This window comes from Malania oleifera, chromosome 10 (genome assembly GCF_029873635.1).
Source record: "Malania oleifera isolate guangnan ecotype guangnan chromosome 10, ASM2987363v1, whole genome shotgun sequence".
NCBI lineage: Eukaryota > Viridiplantae > Streptophyta > Magnoliopsida > Santalales > Ximeniaceae > Malania > Malania oleifera.
This window is the reverse complement of record NC_080426.1, coordinates 20,423,127-20,438,876: the sequence shown is the minus strand read 5'-3', so window position 1 is coordinate 20,438,876 and position 15,750 is coordinate 20,423,127. Positions and strand designations below refer to the sequence as shown.

The following is a 15,750-nucleotide window of genomic DNA, read 5'->3' as shown; positions in this document are numbered from 1 at the left end:
TTTAGTGCTCTTTTTTTTTGGTTGCTCTTCCAAAATTTGTCTTCCTTATCCATTTTGGGTGTATGAATGCAATGGTTGAAGAGATGCATCATGCATGCATTACATGATAATGCATCTTGGGAATCGACACCTCTTCTTGCTGATAAGTTTGTGGTTTGCTTTCATTAGGTGGATACCGTGAAGGTCAATCTTATGGTTTCATTGATCATGTGAAGGCCGGTCTTGTTGGTACACTTAGGTGTGCGATTTGGATTACTTTGACACGTTCTCCCTGATCACCAAACTTTCATTTCTTTGTTTATTCATCTCCTTATCCATTACATCATTGGCCTTTTCATAATGAATTCCTTAATGGTATTATTAGGAGGATGTCTATATGGTGCAACAGCCTCGGCGTGTCATCTAAAGAAACCCCTGGTCGCCAAACTTGCGTCTCTTGTCACTAAGCAGAATCAGAAGTTCTGTGTTGCCTAATGAAATCCTTATATGGTTTGAAGCAATCTCCTAGAGCATGGTTTGGTATGTTCAATGCGGTTGTGCCTGAGTTTGCCTTGAGCAATATGTAGTATTGCCATATTGCCATTGGTAAGATTTTGCTGATTTTGTATGTAGATGACGTTGTAAATGATGATAAGGGGTATTTGGTGGAGTTTGAAGTGGTTTCTCTAAAAAAAGTTTTAAACTAAAGATTTGGGTTGTTAAAGTACTTCGGTGTGGACATATCTAGATCTCATAAAGGGACCGTTTCATCAAAGAGGAACTATGTTCTAATTTTCTAGATGAAATTGGGTTCTTGGGATCCAAACCAGTTATAGGAAATTATATGAGGGTGATTGGTTGGCTGATCCCGTAATCAGAGATTTTTTGGGAAGTTAAATTACCTTAGTCACACGATCAGAAATATCTTTTGCAACAAGTGTTGTGACTCAGTTTCTAGATTCTCCAAGAAAGATCCATTGGGATGCTATCATTCATATCTTGCAATACATTGAAGGTGCGTTAGGAAGTGGTCTCTTGTATTAGTATTGAGGTCACACTTGTATTTAGGGTTGTACAGATGCAGATTGGGCTGGGTCAACCTCTACTAGGTGCCATGTGTTTGTTGGTGGGAACTTAGTATCCTAGAACTAGAAGAACAAGAAACAAACTGTTGTGGCCTGATTAAGTGCGGAGTTGAATATAAAGCCATGACGCACACTACATGTGCATTGGTTTAGCTAAAGAACATGTTGGAAGAACTTGAGTTTCCACAGTCTCAACCTATGGAATCAATGTGTGTCAATTAGGCTGCTATTCACATTGCTTCCAATCTAGACTTCCATGAGAGAACGAAGCTCATCGAAGTTGACTGTCATTTTGTCCTGGAAAACTTGTGCAGAAGCTCATTGAAACCACTCATGTGAAGTCCAAACACCTGATATGTTCACTAAAGCTTTAGGGGGTGCACGGGTTAGATTGTTTTGTAACAAGCTAGGAGCATATGATATATATGCCCCACCTTGAGGGGGAGTATTATTGGTTATTACTTATTTAGTATTAATACCTACATTAGTAACTAAGAGTTAGTGAGAGAATTGCGGTCATCATGATGTACTTGGCTATATTATAAATATAGAGTGGGAAACCTATTGCTGTGATTAGGTTCTTCCAATTTGCACAACGGTTTAACAATCATTTTATCAAATTTGGGAAAATATTACTCTTTGGGAAATAAAGAAATTGGTGGCATTTCATGAGTTTTGGTATGTCTGGTGGCTTTGATCAACTGATAAATTCTGGAATTGACTAGCTCAAGACACAAAATTATCTGATGTATTGTCTGCAATCCACTTGATCATTGATGTTATGTGCTTTTTTTCTTTTGTGTGTGCACGCCACATGTGTTGTTCTTTGGTTGTTTAGCACAGTGAACAAAGATGGGTTTAGACCAAATCTGGAGACTCACCTCATTCCTTTACTTGCAACAAAAATTGAGGAAACTTCAACGGAATCCAAGGAGAAAAGTGCTAAATTGTCTTCAAAAGCTGCTCATCATCCTTTGCTTATGCAGGTAATTCATTGTGATTTTTTAGTCAATTGGGAGGCAAACCTGAGGCGTCTTTGTAGTGTTTGCTGTAGGCAGATTATTAATGATATAATTTCATGCACATTGGGAATTAAGTCCAACTTCTTTTTTTTTTTCTTCCTTTTTTGGTGGATATTTAGTAGTCATAATACAGTTGCTATGAGAAAAAGCTAAATAAGATGAACAGAAACCATGCTATTTTATAAAAAATTGAAAGTATTCAGTACACCTGAAGTTTTATTTTGAAAAATAGGCTCCCCTGCAGTCTAGAATAAAGTGCAACAGCTTCATTCATTAAAGCTTAGATAAAGAATTTCTATTATCTTTGAGTTTTGTGGTTAGGTTAAATAGTTATGGTGTGCGGTTGTAACTTGTGAGCAATCAATGGTTGGTCCACTCCTGCACACAGTGCAGCATCTCCTGTATGTTGTTAGTAGTGAAGGAAGTTTCTAGGAACAAGAGAACCCACAAATGATTAGGTATGCTACTGTATTTATAATATACCTCATACACAAAAGGTCAATAATACCCCTTAATGCACCATGCATGGTAACAATGCAACTCTCTCCTCAAGCTGGAACATATATATCATATGCTCGCAGCTTGTGACAAATGAACTTAACCTGGGCAGTGGGCACTCCCAAAGAACTCTGTGAACAAATCAGCTAATTGATAATTGGTTTCACGTCAGTGGTTTTGATTAGCTCTGCAGTTTTCAGGTATATCGCAGGATTGGTTGGCTTTAGCTTAATTTTGTTTTCCTATTAGATTGTTTTCTTCTTTGCTTATTATTCTTTTATTTTATTGTTGGGACTTGTGAGTATTTCTCATCCTCTTTGTACATTATTCTCTCTTAATTAATTTATTTTTAATATAAAAAATGCCCTCTGCAAAAGCTTTTCTTAACAAAAAGACAATCATCTTCAATGTGCTTAGTCCTTATTATGAAAAACTAAATTTGAAGCAATATGAACAACTGCTTGCTTATTAAACATCAACTCCTGAGACTGGCAGTGTTTTTACCCGTGTTATTCCAACATATTGTTTAACCAAATCAGTTAAGAGATGGTATGAGCCATGGCCTTGCACTTAGATTCTGCACCAAATCTTGCAATTATTGTTTGCTTTTTAAGACACAATGATTCCATTTGCTAACACACAGTACTTGTGGATTTTCCGCCAGCAGGAGACCCTCCCAGTCTGTATCTATACTTGTGAACATAATATGATCATGATCCTGAAACAGAAGGCCTCTATCAGGTGCCCTTTTGAGATATCTCAAAATTTGGATAACAACATCCCAATGACTAGTTTGAGGAGAGTTCAGGAACCAACTAACAACACTGGTTTAAGATAGCAACCAAGCTTTAAGTCCCATTAGGTTGGGTTGGCTGCATGAATCCTCTTCTGCTGTTCTACATGATCTAGGGTAATATCCTCCATAAGTTGGGAGTGCTGTCAAATCCTTACTATCTCGGTCTAAGTTATTCTAGGCCCATCCCTCCACCTCCTACTGCCTGTAACGTTAAGTAGCTCACTCCTTTCACTGATGCGGTATTTGGCCTACTTTGCAACTGCCCAGACCATGATAACGTCCTTCTGTTGTTTTATCTCCTATTTGTGCTATACCTATCTTATGAAAGATGTGTTCATTCCTTAGTATGATTCTTAGGATTATAACACTTGTCCACCGTAGCATCTTTTTATTTTTTGAACTAATGAAACTAGTTGCAAAAAAAAAAAAAAAATTGTCCCCCATGATTATATGATAACTGAACTTTGCAATTAATCTCTGGTGTATGGCTTAACCAACAATTTACCTCCATCTGGTTTTAATTTACTATTAGAATCTGTAGGAGTAGTAATACCTTTGGATGTCAACAAAAGTGTCTTCATTCCACAAATCAAGAAAATATTTCCTTTGTATTCTCATATGATATTGGACTACCTCAATTCCCAAGAAGTAATTCAATGGTCCTAAATATTTAGTTTGGAACTTTGTCTGCTAGAATTTCTTTAGATGCTCTATGCCTTGAAAATCATCACCTGTTATTACAATATCATCCACATAAGCAGCCATTTTTCCAGCATTAGTATGATAGAATCATAGGATACAAAATGATCTATATCCCATCACCAAAGACCAAAATCAACCACAAGTTCTCTTTCTCCCAAGCCACACACTGGGAGTGTTTTGAGCCATAGAAAAATTATTTTAGATGACACACTAGCTTCAACTCCCCATGGGCAACAAACTTCCTTGTAGTGTTCACCATGTAAAAAGGCATTCTTAACATCTAACTGGTGGAAAGGCCAATGAACAATGGCAGAAAGAGAGATAAACAGATGTACTAGTGCAATTTTAGCCACTGTTGAGAATGTGTTGGAATAATCTAAGCCATATGTCTGACTGTGGTGAGTCTGGTCTTTAGCTGCTAATCCAGTCTTCAACTTGTTAACAGAACCATTTGAGTTCATCTTCTGAGCATGCACTCCACGATAGCCAACGAGTAGACTTTTTGTTATAAATTTTTACAAGCTCCCATGTATCATTTGGCTATAAACATACTTCTCTTCTTCCATTATAGCTCTTCCACGCCCTTCCCCCTTGGTATTGGAGAGAGATAAAGCTTGAGATACAAATATTGGAACGGAGATGGTTGACAATGTGGTAGCAAAAAATTAGTAGGAATAAGACGAGGAATCATAAAACATAGAGTTAGCCAGTTATGCCTTTTATTTTTTGCACTTAATTGAGTATAGAGGTTTGGCTCTTAGGGGGGTATTTGATAAAGTTTAATATTAAGTACTGAACACTATATTCAAAGATGATTTTGTGAACTAATTTTGAATTGAACTTGAATCGGTCATTGATCTAAAATCTGAATTATTTTAGCTGTTTGGTATCTAATATCTAAATGTGTTATTTTTCAATTTTAACCTTACCAATTTTGAAGAGCATAAATATTTGATAATATTAACAAGCAATTACATAAACTAAAATTTTTAATTTAACATAAATAATATTTTCTTGTCATATATTTAATTAATAATTACAAATAAAAATAATATAATTATATTGTTCTACAAAAAAATTATTATTTTAATTTTAATAACTTGGGTATTGATTTTTTTTCTTTCATTTTCATTTTTATAAGGGATAAAATTGGAAAAGAGACCTATGGATTCCCCACTTATTGAACCAAACATGTTTCTATCTTTGGTTCTATCAAAGGAATTTAAAGAAAATTCAGAACTTCCAACAAACTGTTTTCAGAATAAGAATTCCCCAGAAAAATACTCTTCCGAGAGATCCAGTTTATCAACACCAGGAGTTGACTGGTGAATAAAGGACATACAGCCAATTCTGTAAAGGAAAGAATGTTTCCCAAGGAAAAAGTCTGAATATGCCTTTTATTTTTTTTTTTTCTTTCTACAAGTCCATTTTGTTTTGAAGCATGAGCGCAAGGTGGCAAGTGGATATGCCTGAGTTAGCCATATAGGTAGTGAATTGGGTACTGAAAATTCACATGAAAAATGAGAACATGTGCATTATATCATATAGGTAGTGAATTGGGTACTGAAACATACGTTTGCATTTTCACATGAAGAATGAGAACATATGCATTATATTGAGTTTTAATCTCAAAACAAAAGACACAAAATACAGTGAATAGCATAGAATGATCTTTCATTAAACCAAGTCATCCTCAAATAACAGTAAACAAAGGCAACAAATTAACAAAAAGTCGATTTAGAGAAAACACAACTAGGACCCCAAACATCTTTGTTGAAGCTTGATATACATTGTTGACCTGCATCCTAACAGTTTAAACTTTTAGGTAAAGTGGTAATCTAACATGGTATCAGAACTGGTTACTAGGAGGTTTTGGGTTCTAGTCTCATTGCCCGCATTTATTATGTGGTGTTTAAAAAATTATTATATTCCTTATAATGGATGCTATTTATCGTATGTTTATCTTTCCACGTGCTATTTGGTTGTACATGTGGGGGAGTGTTGAAACTTGATATACATTGTTGGCCCACAACATAACAACTTTAGCTTTTAGGGAAAGTGATTATCTAACAATCTTAATGGACAAACAAGAAAGGACTTACTGCCCATTTATTGATTTTGGAAGTGAAAGGGACGCAATGATGCTTTTCTTACTAAATTGATTCACACCCTAGATTGGACGCATGACTGTTGCTAGGAATGAGCTGCTTTAACTTTTCCAAGGAGGGATGACCAAGCACAGACAATAAATCTAAAGAGGTGTAATCCCAACCCTCCATTTGGTTTGTGGAATGAAATTGAAGTAGGACAGGAATCGAGAGAGGAATGGAATCAAGGTAGAAATGGAATTGCTTTTAGAATGCAATTATTACATTTGGTTAGTAACATGGAATGGTTGTAAGAATCTAGTTTCAATTTCTTTCAAACATTTGGTATTCTTCAATGACTTCAATAATAGAATAAAAAATAGATAAATTTTTATTAAAAATCTCTAATACTTAATTATTTACTTTTGTATTATTATTTTTTATTTTATAATGGTGATTTTTATTAGTTTTAATGCTATTTTTTTTTATTTTTGTTATTTTTATTTTTTTATACTAATTTATTATCTTTAAAATAATAATAATTTTTTTTCTTTTTAATATTATTATTAATTTTTTTTATTATAGATTATTTAATAGTAATATTTATTATTGCCATTGTAATTATTATTATTAGTTGTTATTATTATTTTTTATTAATTTTGAAATAATTATTGTCCTTAAAATAGTAATTATTATTATTGTTATTTTTGCATTTTTTATTATTATTGTCGTTGTTGTTATTATTATTTCAATAGTAAATAAGTATTATTAGTTGTTAATATTGTTTTGTAATTATTATTAATTGTTATTGTTTTTATAATTATAATAACAATAGCATTATTATTTGTTGTTGTTTTTTGATTATTATTTTTTTATTATTTTCATAATAGTGATTGTGTAATTATTATTTTTTATTGTTTTTGTTACTATTTTTTGTTATCTTTATAATATTATTATCCTTGAAATAATAATAATTATTTTTACCCTTTTTTATTATTATTTTTCTTGTTGTTATTAATAAAATAATAAATATTTTTTTTATTATAGTTATTATTAGTTGTTATTATTATTTTTTTATTTTTATAATAATTATTATCCTTAAAATAATAATAATAATTATTTTGGCCTTTTTTATTATTAATATTGTTCTTGTTGTTATTATTATTTATAATTATTAGTTTAGTAGTAATAAATATTATTATTAGTTGTTATTACTGTTATTGTAATTATTATTAATTGTTATTTTTTCATAATAATAATAAAAATTAATATTGTTTGTTGTTTTTTTTATTGTAATTTTTTAATTATTTTCATAATAGTTATTTTTATTAGTGTAATTATTATTATTTATTATTTTTATTACTATTTTAAATATTTTTATAAAAATTGTTATCCTTAAAATAATAATAATAATAATAATTTTTTACTTTTTAATTATTATTGCTCTTGTTGTTATTATTATTTTACAATAATAAATATTATTTATTGTTATTGCAATTGTCATTAGATGTTATTATTTATATTATAGTAGTAATAATTAATTAGTTGTTGTTTTTAGAATATTTTTTAGTATAAAATGAGTTTGATTCCATGGAATGAAGATTGATTGCATCCTATTTAGAATGGAATTGTGAGTCCCCCATTTGCAGGAATCATATTCTAGTCCGAATGCTGTTTCGTCCTTGATTCTGCAAGCCAAGTGCAGGAATGTGATTCCATTTTTGAGATTTGATTCCATTCTAGGTCTGATTCCGCAAACCAAATGGGGGGTAACAGAACATGCAGTAGAAAATGTCAATGAATCGAAGAAAGCAGTAGAGATCTCCTGCAACATGTCCTCCACTAATCGTCATCCTCATCTTTAAATCCTAAATAAATCAAGGAAAAGGGAATTCAGTTTAAGGATTTTGTAAGTTTTCTAATGGTCATATGGTTAAAAAGAAAGTTAGGAACAATCTTTTAAAAGGCTCAATCGAGGCTTGCCTAAACACCTTGAGGTTCAATCTAAAACATCAAATCCTTAAAAGGATACACATTACATGCTAAGGCTTCTGCATTTGTACAAAAGGCACACCTTTTGCGCTATTAGAGGCGTATGCATTTTGGGAGCGTGATTCTCAAGTTAGATTTTTGCAGAATATATATGTGTGTGTATATATATATATATCAGTAAAAGGACTTTATTAAGAAAGGCATCAAGGGGATAGAAAATTTTAACTACATGTTTATATAATAGGAATGTGGTGATATGAGTTAATTTCTAAAACTCTTGAACCTCAACATTTCCTAAATAATTGAGAGTTCTATCTTAGATCTTGAAAATAATTTGAACTTTGTAATGTTATGGCTATCGCTTGTCATGATATACATAATGAATTCAAGCTAGCAATTTTAAATGTTCAACATGTAGTTTACAAATTATATTTGATTTTTTAAAACATTTTATTTGTTTCTAATTTATTTACATATATTTATCTAAAAATAAAATTCTTGTAAGGTTTCTGCCTTAATGGCTAAAGGCTTACACGTTGCCTCTTGTGGATTAAAATGCCTCAACTTGTGCCTTTGTCTTTTAAAACATTGGTTTGGAATATAGAAAACAGAGGAAAGGGAAACAGAAAAAGCAGGTTCTATTGTCCCTAATCCCTATCCCACAAACTGCTGTAGCAGACCCATTAGCAAGGACACACAAGGCAATACATTAGGGTGGTGGAGTTTGGAGAAGAGACTTGGTATACCTGCCATATGATTGATGACAGCAGAATGTATAACCCAAGGTCTAGAAGAAAAGTTTTGGATTTAAGACAAGCTTTAGTTTTACCTAACTGAGAAAGGGATGCAATAGGAAGAGATGCTCTTCAAGAAGCCTGATACCATAAAATTGAAAATATTCATTCTCAAGCACAATTTTCTGTTCCTGCAACTGTTTAAGAGATAAGGAGCAGAATAAACTGCAGCAAAGGAAGCTAGTTCTGGACTATTAATCAGTGACTGAACTAGTTAAATTCAGGCTTCAAGCTGGCTAAAACTTGAACTGTCATCCGTTCCCCCTGTTTCTTCATCTCATGGACATGGGCAATTATGGGCTGCTGGGTTGCACGACTTTAACTGCTGCATCTCTACAAAATACTCAGTAACACTCTTTTACCCCCTGCTGCAGTTGAAAATGCTCTGAGGAAAGATCATGCATGCATGACAAATTGTATAATACCTGGGTTTGATATAATCCCATATCTCCATTATGCACCAAGATGCATATGCATTCTAAAAATTGAGGTTCCATGGAATTCCATGTTGATGAGACAATTAAGGAATTCTCCGATATCCAAGTTATTAGGCTTCATGGAATCCAATCACAGGAAAATTAAAATTAAAAACAACACAGCACCAAGAATCAAGAATCACCAACAAATAATGCAAGGTGGAGAATAGAATAGAGGGAAGGAAGTTTCTAGGAACTTCTTACTAATGATTAGGTCTCTCACTGTATTTATAATATACCTGGTATACGCAAAGGTCAACGATATCCCTTATTGCATGGTAACCATTTTCTACTGTTTTTGTTATTTTTTCTAATGTGTCCATTAGTATTGATTTTAAAGCACCGTTCTTATAATTTAAGTACTACTATTGTCAGGTTTTGTCAGATGAGCTGAGTTGTGGTATTGATGACATATTGAGTATTGAGTTGAACATTTGTGACACTCAACCTAGTTGCCTTGGAGGTGGAAACAATGAATTTATATTTTCTGGAAGATTAGATAATCTTGCTTCGAGTTATTGCGCATTGAGAGCTCTTATTGATTCATGTGAATCACATGGAGATTTATCAAGTGAAGATGCTATTCGGATGGTTGCTCTATTTGATAATGAAGAGGTAACTTTTTCTTTCACAAACTGTAACCTTTTTGTGTGGCAGGACTGAATTTCTCCAAAATTTGGTTAGCTTTTTTATCATGTTGAAAAAAGATATATTTTTTGGACTAAGTGGTCTTAGTAGTTTAATTTTTCATTGCTTTTATGTTCCTTTGGACTATATTGGCTAATGAATTTTAGATTTAATGTTGGAATCTATTTTCTCAACCTCCCAACCCCCAAAGGTAGGCACACACTGGTGCAATTGAGGGAAAAGAAAATAGTAATATGTAAGAGATTTAATAATTTTATTGAGACTATTCTCTCTTGAATGGCCTTCTTTATTGTAAATTATTGTTGTTTTCATGGTTATCATACACTGATTTTTTGTTTTATTTATTTATTTTTATAATAAAAGAAAGGACAAAAGGCACTAACCTCCCCTAAGGTTTGGTAAAAAGACATGGACCTCCCCGAGGTTTAAAAAAATCCCACTGACCTCCTGTAATATTTGGTTTTTAGGACACTTATACCCCTAAAAAATTTATCTTTTTGCCAAATATAAGGATCTATGTGTCTTTTTACTAAATTTTAGGGGTGGTCGGAATTTTTGAGATATCATGGTAGGTCCTTGAGATTTTTGAAACTTCAAGGGAGGTCCTTGTCTTTTTGTCAAACATCAGGGGGGAAGTTAGTGTCTTTTTCCTAAAATAAAATCTGTTCAGGAAGAAAGGAGAGCAATTACAATTTAAGGGTGGACAAGAAATCCTTGTTAAGGCTTGATATACATCATTGGCCCACAACCTAATACCTTAAGCTTTAGGTAAAGTGGTAATCTAACATGGTATCATAGCTGGTTACTAGTAGGTCTTGGGTTCTAGTCTTGTTTTCCAAGCTTATTATATGGTGTTTAAAAAATTATTTTCTTCCCTGTAATAGGTGGTATCTATCGTGTGTTTATCTCTCTGCGCGCTGTCGGGCTGTGCGTGCAGGGGAGTGTTAAGGCTTGATATACATTGTTGGCCCACAACCTAATAGTTTAAGCTTTTAGGTAAAGTGGTAATCTAACAATCCTCAGGCGAAAATAACAAAATGGAACTCCAAAAAATATTAAGAGGAAAAAAGAACTGACACATCCTAGTTAAGAAAGCCCCTCTTTATTTCCTTGCTGTCATAATTTGCAGAACACTCTAAATTTTCTCATTGCCGGCCTTTTGTCACTTTACTTCTATAGTTTTACAGCCATCCATGAAAACTTCTTTTCCTACAGGATTAGACATCCAAAATTCCTACTTATTCATCAGCTGTTGAGTTTCAATACCCTTCCTGCTAATCTCCACCACAAGGATGGGCAAAGGACCATCACTACCTTGATTACTTTCCAGCACTCTTTTATTGAATCCATCCTCCTCAAAAATATAAACCCCCTTTAAATCTTTCAATTTGAGATCGTGGCACACAAGAACTGTAAATCAGAAAAGAATAAATCATACCGAATTTGTCTCATCCAGTAAAAGTCCACCGTCACAAACAAAATCACTATCAAAATCAGTGTTCTCCAATTCATCTCCCCATTTTTTTTTCTCATTACAATTTGTTTCATTGTTATCCAACCCAACATTGAATATTTCTACCCTTCCTCAATATAAAAATTACCATCTGTTTTCCTTTTAAAAACTTACATGCACAAGAGAACTTTTGTTCTTTAGCCCCTCCTGCCCTACAGTCTGACAAGAATACACCTTAGTAATCAGTCTTTGCACACGCCTTACCAGCATTAAATCTTCCCTCACAGCCCCCAACTTACAATATGCCTCTGTATGCATGCCTTGGCTGGCTCAACCCGGATCACCAGCAGGTTGATGCATCTCCACTTGCACATCCTTTAATTTTGTTGCATGATCCTTCCCACAAGTCGAACCCTCATGTGGATGACAGTGAACCTTAAACAGACACTGCTTTTCAGCTGCATGTCGTTCAGAAATCTTCCAACTTTTTTAAAAGAAGCACTTCTATTTTTCAAGCTCAACTTGGCATGAGCATTTTATTTTCTATGCATAATGCTGGGAGTCTTTAATTTACATTTTCTCTAACTGTTGGAACCAGCTCAAAAGGTTCGTTTTCTTATTTCTGTTACAGGTGGGTTCAAATTCACCTCAGGGAGCAGGTGCACCTACCATGTTTCAGGCTATGAAACGCATAGCTGGTTGCCTATCTCATGAGTATGTTGGTGAGGGTGCTTTTCAGCGTGCAATTTGCCGATCTTTTCTTGGTATATATGCTTGAGTTGGAATCTCTTCTTTGTTGCTTCCTGTTTGTGTTGCTTAACGTTATTTAATATTTTAATTTTATATTATTCCTATGCTAGCTGTATGAATTGGCGGCTTTGCAGCAGTGCTAGCAATTGAGCCTAAATGAGTAAAACATTTGCAAAATTGGAGTTACTTTTGCATTTTCAGATAATTTGTATCAAAACGCATGTACAGATAGGCATGTACTGTACATAGTACATGCTAATTATATTGTTAGTATAAAGTAATTTAATGTATATTTGATGGTTAAATTTTTTGGTAGGAGATATCTCAAGACCTTGACTAAATCATTCTGAAGGAGCGAGTGATTGTGGCTCTAGTTGGGGTGGTTTTTAAATAAATGTGAATTTGAAAAGACAAGAAGACTTGGTATGTTTCATATAGATGACTGTTAGGCGGTGAAGAAATAGCCTTCTAGATAAGTTTCCCAATCTGGGGAAGCAGAGACAGAAGTAATTCTAGACATAAGAAACATGTAGTTGAATATGATTCTAAATATTCAGGTAGAACATAAATCTAATGGCTTTATTCTTTCCTTGTTCCTGCAGTTTTTAGAATGGAATGGAAAATTATGGTGTCTTGTTGGGGAAGTCTTGGGCTGTCAAGTGCAAGTGTGTTTGGTTAGAGGGACTACCTAATCTAAAAATGTTAGGTTATGGGTTTTAGGACTGTATCTTGAGCCCCCCCCAGGATAGTAGGACTAACCCTAGGTTCTTTCCTTTTAATAGGTTTCATTTCAACTGATGTATTTTTTATGTGCTACAATAACTTTCATGGACGATTCCTTGATTTTTTCATGATGAGGGCAGAGATCTTATCGCAAAAAAAAAAAAAAAAACAAGGAAAAAAGTCAATGGTGTCCAAATATAGAAGGTTCCAAATGGTGATTTTAAGAAACCAGTGTCTGGTAGCAACGTAGCCTGACCTGGAACAATAAGTAGGAGTGGTCTTGCTCATAGCTGAAGTAAAATATTCACCTTTTGTCTCACACTCTGCAGTTTATTCTATAACAGAATTTCTGAAGTTCTTTTTCAAATGCTTTTTAAAGTATCTGCAGACATGGCTCATGGAGTTCACCCTAATTTTATGGATAAGCATGAAGAACATCATCGTCCAGAATTGCAGAAGGGACTAGTTATCAAGCACAATGCAAACCAACGCTACGCCACCAGCTGTGTTACAGCTTTTCTTTTCAAAGAAGTCGCAAAAGTTCATGATCTCCCAATTCAGGTAGTTGCCATTTGAAATGACATTTTATTGTGAACATTGGACATATTGGCCTTCTAATTTATTCATTCTTGAAATGAGGTCTATTTGGCAGCAAAAAGAATGGCAAGGCAATTCAGTTATATTGGGTCATTGCCAAGGTTTTAATCGATTTTCGTCTCAAGTTTTAAGGCTTCAAAAGTATGGAAATTCCTGTGGAAAATTTGATGTTGATGTTGATGTCAATTTCGGTTTCAATTTTAAAAAACAACGGAAATTAGTAGTAAAGCATGAAATTCTTTTTTGAATCTTTAGAAACTATTAATACACATATTAATGCATGATTTAGAACTAAAATAATATAAATAAAATACATCAAGGACAATTATACGATTGTGGGGTATAACGTTCAATAATTGTAATATAAATTATATAATTATATAATAATCATATTAGACATATGTAATTAACATAAATGAAATTCACAATTAATTAAAAAATATCATTTATTATATAAACATGGATAATTTAGACATAAAAGGTCAAATAAGATGTTGTAGCTAATATCTAAGTTTGGTTTTTCTTGCTGAAAGCTATAATCCAAACCCTTCTTGTAATAATATTTTTTTTTTATTTTTAAAAGAAGATAAATTAAGAGAAAATGGTTTTGAATATCAAATTTTAGTTTCATGGATTCCTATAATTAAAATTTTCACAAATTTTGCTGAAATTTCAATATTTTGATAAATTTTGGATGATTTGTGGAAATTTGGACAGAAATTTGGACATTTGCTATTTATTTCACGTTTGCAATGAACTTGGGATTAATCTCTTCAAATGGTTGTCTAGAAGGCAAACCTCCCCAATGACTGAATTGCAAATTTACAAATTTGCAATTTTTGAAGCCCAAATAATCGACGCTTCTTGGCTGTCAAAAAGCATGTTCTTTGAGCTTTCATATTTCTTCCCCAAACTCCACAAAAAATATCATGCACCATTGCTGAGGTGCAATTGTTCACCGATTAAGGCACAAGATTAAGTATGATGAGTTCAATCTTTTTTAATTCAGTTTGAGATGTATATTTAGGTTTTGTTCTTTACTAATGTGTTCCACAAAGATTTGGAGGGGTGGGGGGTGGCAATGAATTTTGTTGGTTGGGTCCAAGCATATGAAATGTTTAAGAAAATTGGAAGAACCAGCCAATTTTGTGGATGTGCTCTGCATTTTGACCTTAGTATCGAAACCCTCATCTGTTGAAGGCTAGAAGCCATAAACAGAGTAGAATACACATATGCAGAATATTGGCAGCACAGGCCAGCACAAAACAGCACAAACCAAAACAGGCAGGGAACAGAGCAGTCTAGAGCCCAAACCAGCAGTAAGCAGCACATACAGACCAAGTCAGTAGGGTACTGAATAGTCGGGGTTTTATACAGTGCAGAAAGAGATCAGCTATTTGATAGAAATTACTGACATGGAGCAGGCACTCTAGAGCTTCAGATATCAGCCGTGACCACAAGAAGGCAGCAGAAATTACAGACTAGTGGCTACAGAAACCTTAAGAGGAACCTTAGGCATGAAAGAAACCATAACAACCAGCACGACCACAACAGAGCAAGGCAATGCCAAACCAGTGACTACAGGCTACAGCAACTTGAAACAAATAACAAGCAAGAAGAAAACCATGCTAGAAACTTCAAGAAAAGCCAACAATGATCACAAGCAACAGTGGTGCATGACAAAAATAGTACCCGGAGCCCACTAATATTATGAAAGAATTGGCTTCATATCGAGAGTGTGTCACAGCCACACAATGCATCCAACACAAGGTGCACACAACAAAAACCAAGAAGGAACAAGCCAACATGGTGTCTGGAACGACTCTCAAACTGGAGAACAATTTTGATCTAAGAATCAACTAGGTTAGAGAGAGAGAATAAAGAAGCAACGATGAACAGCAGCAATGAACAGTAATGCAAACAGTAGCCATGAACAATGTGAATTGGAACTACAAACTATAATTGTAAACAATAACCTGCTCTGATACTGTGACACAAGTGGAAAAGAGTTAGTTGTTAGCCTTGCAACCAAAATAGGGTTAGGGAAAGAAGAAGAATAAGAAAAAGAAAGAGAACAGAGGAGAGAAAGCAGTCAACCTGATGGAGGGAGTGTGCATCTCCAACACTAGTTTTGTGCTTTTTTATTTT

At 33.7% G+C, this 15,750-nt stretch overlaps 1 protein-coding gene across 7 annotated transcripts in view; it reads left to right on the top strand.

The window, feature by feature from the left end:
* Positions 1-15,750, top strand: part of LOC131166383 (probable aspartyl aminopeptidase) — a 50,842-nt gene that overhangs the window by 20,063 nt on the left and 15,029 nt on the right. For 3 of the 7 annotated variants that reach the window (XM_058124889.1, XM_058124894.1, XM_058124891.1), the window contains exons 5-8: positions 1,903-2,050; positions 9,807-10,046; positions 12,164-12,296; positions 13,385-13,566. In XM_058124889.1, the coding sequence (XP_057980872.1) occupies positions 1,903-2,050; positions 9,807-10,046; positions 12,164-12,296; positions 13,385-13,566 (703 nt within the window). The remainder of the gene's footprint in view (positions 1-1,902; positions 2,051-9,806; positions 10,047-12,163; positions 12,297-13,384; positions 13,567-15,750) is intronic. The other 4 variants (XM_058124890.1, XM_058124895.1, XM_058124892.1 and 1 more) reach the window with 2 other exon arrangements.